The 10260-nt window shown below is 28.2% G+C and overlaps 1 protein-coding gene across 1 annotated transcript in view; it reads left to right on the top strand.

Annotated features, from left to right (window-relative positions):
* The first annotated feature begins 4686 nt into the window (after nucleotides 1-4686).
* LOC109595005 (teneurin-m) overlaps nucleotides 4687-10260 on the top strand; it is a 30893-nt gene continuing 25319 nt past the window's right edge. Inside the window, exon 1 of the mRNA XM_020010278.2 lies at nucleotides 4687-4942. Coding sequence (XP_019865837.2) covers nucleotides 4867-4942 — 76 coding nt within the window. The 5' untranslated portion in view covers nucleotides 4687-4866. The remainder of the gene's footprint in view (nucleotides 4943-10260) is intronic.

Genomic DNA, 10260 nt, shown 5'->3' with positions numbered 1-10260 from the left:
AATAAATAAATAAATCTTTTTATACAACCGAAACAATAAATTTTAGTAATGGAAATTTTAAGAAAACAAAAATTATTAAATACTCAGCTTCATATTAAATTGTACTTGATAATATAAGAGTAAATAAATTTGTATTTATTGGTTACTGTTCAGTAAAAAGTTAAATCTGTATCACACATCAAACATTTATTTATCAGTCTAAAGTTACTCAACTAATATTATTTGCATTCAAGTGTTGTCACATAGAAATTAAATAATTTAGATAACCACATAACAAGTTTATCAGTGGTGAACAGTTCTCCGGATATTTGATAATCACGATTTTTATGCATCCTGGAGCGAAACTGTTGATTGACATGTTTTGATTTTAAGTTCTGGGTAATTTTCGCAACATAAAAATGAGGAAGACGGAAATTGATAAATATTTTAATATATCTTCGGAAGTTTACAAATATGAAATAATAAAACAAAAATATGATGGTGTAAATATAAGTGTTTAATGATAGTATTATACATATAATAAGCAAAGTTTCAAAGTGGGATACAAAACCAAAGATCAATTATAAACATAAGCAACAAATTAATCTGTTCTAAACTTAATTACAAGACCTATAAACCAACTATTCGGAGTTTAAACTGAAAAGCTTTATTTTATTAACACAGTTTCTAGATAATTTAATGTGAATATCACATAAGAACATCGTGAAGCATAAATGCTTTAATTTCCGTTTATTGATTTTTTTAATTGAACATTATTTGTACAAAGTGTGTCTCAAATAGGTGGTCAAATCAATAATCAAGAAAATCTAAATCTGTTTTTCTAATGTTTTTCCTGAAGAACATACAGTCCCCCAAATTCAAATTTGAAATATAATATTGATTTTTTTTATATTGGTCAACTGTATTTAAATTTTGCACATATTATCTTAAGATACATACGATACAATGTAATTAACTTAATGAGACAGTGACGTAAATTCTAGAGGAGGGTGCTCCTCTTTTGTAGCCATATTTTTTGAAACTAATAAAGTTTTCAAATTCTTAAATGTGGACTTAAATAATATTTATTATTACAATCGTTTTTAAAATATTTGTGTATTAATGTTTGAAGAGAATTAAAGTGAACATTAAATCTGAGATATCCCAAAAAAAAACAGCTGTAAAAATAAAAATTAATTAAAAATATCTTTTTTTCTTCCAAACTACGCAAAGAATGTGAAAAGTTTAATAGTTTAGAAAAATATTTATATTATTTATTCAATAAAATATATAGCGCAACTGTTAACCAATTAATGCTCATTATACTGATTATTGCAAATTGAATTATAGTTAATTTGATTGAGTAAAATTATTCTATAGACCTTTTAAATTAGTAAATGTGGCTTTTATATTTTATTATTGCCACATTACTTATTGTTAGTAATAATATTTCTATTAATTATGATATGACAATAAAATCATTATTATTTCAAACAGAAACAGACATTGTAGATACTTAAAAATATATTTGTCCTTTTATTAAATAAAAATTAAAACCTTTTATTGTGAATTGAATATTCAATTGATCTATTAAATGCCGAAAAGTAAAGTTATTATTATATTGTTCAATATTTTATTTGGTTAATAAACGTTTTTACTTTGCAGCATTTCTGCAGGAAAATAGATATTCAAATGGCGAAAGTTAAAAACGCACGGGTTTAAAAGTTGTTTCACGGCAATATGAAAACAATGGTAAAAAAAGTCGGTGTTGTTTCCAGTGAAATCGGTACAAAACAATCGTGGAAAAAAGCCGGATATATCTGATGCCCTCAAAAATTAATTTTGACCCCCATCTCGAAGCTTTCAAACTATGTGCACTGGCGGAAATTGGAGAATTCCGAACATTTCAACAGAAGACAAAGACACAATGGGGAAATGTTGTGCGATGCACGTTTTACATTTTGCAGTTTTGTTTTCAAGTTATTAAACGTTCAGACCTCGCGACATGTTTTCGTATTGTTGACGAACCCAATCAATCCGTTATTGGGACGCAATTTCAGCGAAATCAGTAAACTAATACGACCGTGCCCGTATTAAACTAAAATTATTTACTGATCTCTAATAGCTTTGTCAACATGCAGTAGATTATCTTTACGGTCGTAATTACAGTATCGAACGCAATTTTATCCGGAACATCGCAGAACCAAAAACAGCTATCGTATTGCATGTTTTCTGGAAAACGCAGCTGTTTCACAAAAAAATATATAGAACAAGATTAAATTTCCTTTCTCCGAACGTTAATTGTAGCAAATCAACTCGGCGAAGAAAACTATATCGCCAATAGCAACTGCACAAGCATTCTCATGCCCGTCGATAATGGATTTTGGGGATTTTTAGAGTGGGTCGTATACTATACTTTGGGTCTTTGGCGTCGTTATTTATTGTAGTGCTTGTATAAAAAGGTTCCACATTGTTATTTTAATCCCCTTTAAGATGCTATTCTGACCTGGCCACCGAGGCCCATCACACCGAACCCTTCTCGATTCCCGTGCGACGGTGCCAGATAATTCTGTTGCTCCCAGGAATTCAGAAATTTAACGCGGAAGGTCAACATCCAAATGTTGGGGTTTTATTGATCAATTTAAAATTGTTTTAAGGGTTTAAATTTTACTGCTAATAATTTAAATATGAACGTATGCTTAAACTGTTGAATATAATTTTGTATAATAATCCGCTTTGACTTACTGGAGTTGCTTGAATTAATTACCAATAAATCATTATTTGAGTCTAGAAGTGATTTAAACTTGATTTATAATATATCGCACAGTTGCATTAGACTTTAGTCAGTTATTCAAGATTAATTATAATTGCCATTCTTCATTGCTGTACTTAACACAAAATAATCATCAATTTCTGGAGTAATACCCTCTAGTCGGAAATATATTCTTAATTAAATTTAGTTTAATTAAGTTTTCAGAGCTTTGATTCTTATATCTTGACATATAATGAAATTTGCAATAAGTAATGATTAACAAATTTATTAAAACGATTTTAAATTTTCTTTACAGTAATATTTTTTATTTACTTATTTTTAACAAAAAAGTAAATTTATTAAATGTTTTTAACATAATCGCCATATTCATATTTCTTTTCATTTAGTAATGAGTTATTTTAATTTAGTTACTTTTTTATTATACTTATTTTTACATTGTAAAAAATTTGTGACAATATTCCTATAATTATTTATTTAAACTAAGTTTAATCATGTGAAAAATGGCACAATACATATTTTACATTTATTAATTATATTATTTTTTTACTAATTATATACTAATTGATATATTTATATTTGTATCTTATAATTTTTTCATAACTGTTTAGAAAATATCCGATGTCAAAGTTTAAAGAAGAATTTAACAAAAATTCATTTTTTATTTCTAAATATTATAACTCGTAGATGAGTAAATATTATAAAATTTCCAATATATATTTTTGTAGAAAATTAAACGCTCTATAAAAAAGGTCTTCTGTGGTTTATCGATTGCCGTAACCATTTAGAAGATATTTGCATTCGAATCCCAATGCATACTGATTTTAGTAATAATTTTTAATATATATTTTAAATTTATCCATTAACCACATGAGACCCTTTTTGTAGAGCGTTCAATTTCCTACAAGAAATTTAAATAGAAATATTCTGTATGATCAAGTAATGATGAAATATGTATTTTACCATATGGAACTGAAGAAAAAGTGGAAAATTAAGATGATGAGGACCTTCCTATTAAAAAGAACACTTCTGTGGAGGAACCAATATTTTAATGTCGGAAATTAAAAATAAATAATCGATTTTTTTTTGGCTCACCCTAATATACATTTGTATAAATTTGAAGGAATTATCTTTCTTGAAAATTAATAAATTAATTTTTCTATAAAAATATGATATGACCCATTATAAATTTATATAAACATTTGTTAATATTATAAAATTACTAAAAAATATGTAGACATAGAAACCAAAATTAGTTGTAAAGGAATTACTTCATACTTGGGAGATATATTAAATATTTTTCTATTGATGTCTGACCAAAGGAATATAAATAGATAAATATCTAAATTCTGTGATGTTCAGTTGTGGTAATTATGTATTCAAACCCCCCAGAATAATATTTTTCATAAAACACCCCATTTCCACCGGCTCTAATCCATTTAAAACACTCCAACAACCCTATTAATGTTGGGGACGTTATTTTGCATACAAAGTTGGGTTAATCGATTGGCTGCAAATTCAAAAATTGATCCACCCTATTTTCCATCCGGCCAAAAGTCACCTTAATAAAATAGCATTCTTGTATCGCTATTGTTTAAAGTAATTAAAACGTGTTTTAGTTTTTTTTTAATTATTAGACAGGATAATGTAGGGGTAAATTAAATTTCGTCCGTCCCGCGTTTCGAAAATTTCCAATTTACCTTAATCTGGGTGCAATTTTGAATCTAATTTATAGATATCAGCGCGCATTGTTTGAGCCTTTGTGATCCATAATGCCCAATCAGCTCGCCAACCCTCCGAAAATTCGATGGTGGGAGACAAAGCCGCGCTTAATCTGGCAACGTCGTCCTGACGTTTCAGTAAGCTTCAGTTCGGGCGCTTCAGTATTGCGATGAACTTCGGGTCGAAAGCACTGGTGCGGCAGCGGTAGAGACACACCAACACACACCGACAAAGCGCTGTGCAATGTCGTTCACCGTGCGCGTATGTTACTATTATTGACGATTTGCGGTCGAACATGAATGAAACGTGTGCGGTGCATTTTAAATTTTGTGTTTGTTTTTGTGAAAATTTCGTTTATCTTGTGTTACACAAGTGGTTTTTAATTTGTGCGTAAGATGGAAAATATTTATCACGAAACTGAAGATGGATTTGTGTATCATATGGCTACTATGGGATATGAGAACAATACAGGTACTCAACAAAAATAAAAGCTTAAAGCTTTTTCGGAACAAGAAGATTATCGAAGACGGCCAGAAGAAATAGAAATTTTAAAATTTGGTCAAAGACCACCGGTCTATTTTTAGATCTTCAAGATAAAAGTTTTTAATAATTTAAAATTCTGCGTTTACACGTTTTTTAATTCCAAATTAACGCGACAGTTGCTCAAAAATAATAATAATAAACTCCTAAAGGACCAAAATTAAGGAAAATGTTACCAGACTGTCGAAGGAATTTAGTTAATAAATTATAATTTTTGTTAAATTTGCAGAAGGATTTTAATTAAGGAGATTTTGTTCAATTTTTGCGTTACTAAAACAATTTAAAAGACAAAATTACAAAGAAATTACTAAGGAAGTATTATTCGGTAAATTAGTCTTCTTAAAGCTCTAAATATGGTAACTGAGCTTTTTAAAATTCAAAATACTATTTTATTTAAATATTAATAAAATTTCTTCAAGTGGTTAAAAAATTTTATTATATTTTTAAATGTGAAAATATTTAAAAGCTTCGTGCGTCGAATGCATATGTTAAGCTAAAAATTCGTTGTTAAATTAGAGGGAAAACAAAATTCCATAAAATTGAGTATCACACGCTGTTATTCAAACACGATACTCCGATACACATTTTTGTTATTATGAGGAGATAGTGATAAACCGTACGTAATTATTTGGGCGAATATTTTGTGACTGTATTTGCGGAATCATAAATTTGGCTTTAAATCTCACATTTCCTATACAGGGAGTTTAAATTAACAACTAGATTGAGTTAATATAATATCATTAAAAATTAAGAATTGAAGAGCCTAGAAAAAATATAAAAAATTTTAAATTTTTATTAAAAAGCCCTCTAAAGCTTTTGTTTTTCCCTTAATTTAAAATTAAAATATTAATACCAATGATATTAAAATAATGAACACAAAAACGCCAAAATTAGAGAACAATTCAACAGATTATCAAAAACAAATATATTCCTAAATTTATAATTCTAGTTAAATTTCCTGAAAATTTGCAAAATATTTAAAAATTGCGTACTTCGAAAGCTTTTATTAAGCTGAAAATCCGCTGTTTAACAATTAAAAATCAGAATTCCATAAAATTGAGCATCAAACACTGTTATTTAAACATTATAATCCGATACATTTTTTATTAATATACGGAGATAGTGATAAGCCGTTCGTAATTATTTAGGTAAAAATTTTACAGCTTTATTTGCGAAATAACAACGTTGAATTTCACATTTCCAATGTATGAAATTCAAATTAACAAATAGACTGAGTTTATTAAAAACACAATGAGCCAATTCAAAATTTTAACTTGTTACCAAAATTCCCCTGCAATTTTTCTTTGAGTTAGAGACAAACTTAACTAAACCAAACAGATCTTTTAAAAAAATGTATCCATAAATCTGTAATTTTGTTTTAAGTTGCTGAAATAACTAGATTTAAAATGATTTCAGTTCAGTTTTTATTGAAGATTATTTTTCTAAAATAAACAACATGCTCGAAATTTACACCACTTTTAAACAATTATTTTTAACCGTGGAGATATTATAAATAAAACATTTAAAAATTTCGTTAAAAATCCACTGTCAAACTAGAGAGAAAATTCCCTAAAACTGACCATCAAACGCTGTTAATGATAAACATGGATTGGGTAAATATATAATTACTCAAAATAAAGAAATAAGGAGGACTTATTTACATGTTTTTTTTTAATTTGAAATTAACTCTTAATTGCAAAAGTATATCTAGTCATTTTTTTACTGATCATTTAAAAATTCAAATAATACTTTTTTAAAATTATTAACAGACTCAAACCTTAAATATTTACATAAATTTTTTCATACTAGATTTTTGGAACATGAAATTATTACAAATAACACAACCTTTATAAACTCCGTGAGTCAAAGCATGTATTGAAGTAAAAATCCGCTGTTAAACTAGAGAGAAAACAGAAGTTTATTCCATAAAATTGAGCATCAAACGATGTTATTCAGACATGATATTCTGATACATTTTTTTTGTTATTACGCAGAGCAAGCGATAAACCATGGGTAATTATTTAGGTGAACATTTTGCGGCTATATTTGCGGAATCACAATGTTAAAATCTCACATTCACATAGGAAGTTTAAAATACCAATTATATTACATTAATATAATATAATAATAATATATATAATATTATAGTACTATAATTTTGTATATATAAATATTACAGTTAACAAACCCTTCAAAAACATCTTTCGTCTAAAGCATGTATTAAGTTAAAAATCCGCCGTTTTATATAGAGAAAAAACGGATCTTTGCTATATGAAATTGAGCATCTAAGCTTTTACTCAAACATGATATTCCGATACACATTTTTATTATTACGTAGAGATAGTGATAAACCATGTGTAATTATTTAGGTGAACGTTTTGCGGCTATATTTACGGAGTCTCATTGTTGGTTTTAAATCTCACATTTCGAACGTGGAACGAGGTACGAAATAACAAATAAATTGAGTTAATAGAAAACTGACCGACTCTCAAATGCCGGAAATTGATCAAATCGAGTTTGCCTACAATTGTAAATTTTATGATGTGCACGTTTTATAAATTCGAAATTTCCTACGTGTATGCATATATATATATATATATATATATATATATATATATATATATATATATATATGTATTTTTTCTTGTACAATCAAAAATTTGTTCAACAAAATGCTTTCCACGTAATTTCTATCTGTAATGGCAGTTTTTTTAGAGAAAAAATAGAAGTAAATTTGGAGAAATCTCGTAAACTCCTTACATTTTCAAGTCAGGTTTTCAACCATTACGTTAGAAGTTTCGATCGACGTTTCCTCCCCTTTTATTAGTGCCTCAAAAACAAACAATAAAACTAAATTACTGTTTTCGCTTTAATATGTTCTAAATATATATTTTTGTAAGTTATAAATATAAAATATTTTTGTAACAGGTCTGGAAATCAATATAAGAATGTAAACAAGAGGAAACCTTCATTTTTCAACCAGAATACACTTTTTATATGAAAAGAGTGTCATTTCAACTTTTATAAAAAGAAATCTTTCAGACCATTTGCTGGAAATTTGAGTTACGTTTCTCCCTTTTTTCATCAAAATTCTTTAAGAAAGTAATAACAACTTTCTTTAGATCTATTTGTAAATTGATTGATCCATTTGTGGTTTTTATTATTATTATTATTTTTAATTAAAAAATCGACATTTTAATTAAATTCATTTAAATTTGTTGTGCGTCGAAAAAACTTAATATAAATATTTAATTGTACTAATTTGAAAATATTTATTTTGCTTACTTAACGTGAATTATAAACAATTAAACGCACTTACAACACTTGACCGCACTATTTATAAATAAAGCAGCAATTTTGATCAGTTTTATTTTGGTGATAGGTGATCTCATTCTTACACAATCTCATTTTATCTCTTTCATATTCTAAATAATTTTTTTTAAAAAAAGTTGTGACTGGTGTAGTTTCAAACTTAATTTAAAAATTAGTTTTGCCAAAGGAAAAAAGGTATGTGTTCATTGACATTGATGAATAGGACCCGAGATGTCTACTTAGTTAATTGATGATGTTAACCTAAAAATGAATTGAACCCAGGGACTTATCAAGCATCATTGTTTATTGTTGCTCCATCAATAATAATTACTAATGTGAATTATGTCATATCATGCCTATTAATAGAAGTGTTCTGCCAACTATAATCAAATCTGGGACTAGAGTATTTTGTTGATAAAATCATAAAACACTCTATTAGTTTCTTTTGATTGATATTCACTTCATAATATTATTTATTTAATAACTTAAAAAGTGATTGGCATTGTTTGCTTTGAAACGCTAAATTATTCGTGTTGCAAATTTGGGCACAGTAATAAATTATTCCGGCGAAATATTTGTGTTACGTATTAGGTGTATTTAATAATCAATATTGGTGGCCTAATTTTCTGGTAGCTAATCCAATATTTTTGCACATTAAGCAACATTTCCTGTTTTGTTTAATAACATATTATTGACATATAATTAAATTCATAGCATCTTTAGTAAATAAAAACATACATGACCATTATGTTGAATGAACAGAAATGTGCTTAAAAGGCAAAATCATTATTGGTACTAGAACCGATAAATATTTATAATCGGTACTGGTTTTAAAATAGAGCACACGTTAGTTAGTACTTTCCCTAGATAGTTAAGTAATATGGTTATTTAATTGTAATTGATTGTTTAAGAGGAAGACTAGTTTATTATGGCTTTCGTCCTTCATATATGCATCACCTTGTATGTCGCACGCTCTGCCGCTTTTATGTAATGCGAATAAACAATTAGTTCTACCATAAAAATATGCTAAAAATGGAATGGAATTCGCAAATTGCACACAAAGGACAATAATTACGTGTTCCCATTTTGTTCAAATGATTTTTTGTGCTCCGCAAATACGACCCAACTTTGACAAATAGTATTTTGTGATCGATTTTGATTATTTAAAACTGAAACACTAACATTTTTCTAAAGCAGTTCGACCCAATTAAATTATCAGAATTTAAATGCTGTTTATAGACGAAACTTGTGTGTTTCTCGTGTGCGCCCAGACGTAAATGTGCCAATTATGAAATCCTCCACGACAAACATTTCCTAACTAAGAATAACTAAATTACCAAACTATGAACTTCCCTAAAACCGGAACGTTTTAAATCGGGCCTGCGAAACATTCACCATTAATTTGTACATCTCCCCCATCTTAATTAAGAAAGAATAATTATGAAGTAAGTTCACGAAGACAAATGAGCATCCATCCCGTTTAAATTTAACTTTCAATTTAACTGTTAAGTTGATACAGTTTCGAATGATGGACGCATTAATGTGAAACAAACGAGTGGGCGTCCGGCTACTCCGCCGGTGCAGCGTCCGGCCAAAAATGGAATTAAAATTTTGTCGACGTGAAATTTTCGAACGACCAAGCGTTTTTTTGGTACCGGGTCATTATCCACCCCCTTTCGGTTTGACGTGGGTTAATTTATGATCGGGAAGTCGACTATCTGGGATCTCCCCAAAAATTATTTTGAATTATGGTCGGAGCGTACGGTTGTTTTTTCTATCTGTAATTAAAAATTTTAAAACAACTTTTCCCGCACTTCCCACACGATTATAAACACTTCACCGCTCGTATAATTCAATATTATTGATGTTAACGGTTTTGAAGGTATGACATATAATTTACGAATAATGTTGGATTAACATAACACGCAATTGGTCTC

This window comes from Aethina tumida, chromosome 7, assembly GCF_024364675.1.
Source record: "Aethina tumida isolate Nest 87 chromosome 7, icAetTumi1.1, whole genome shotgun sequence".
Lineage (NCBI taxonomy): Eukaryota > Metazoa > Arthropoda > Insecta > Coleoptera > Nitidulidae > Aethina > Aethina tumida.
The sequence above is the reverse complement of the archived record's forward strand: the minus strand, read 5'-3'. Positions and strand labels throughout refer to the sequence as shown.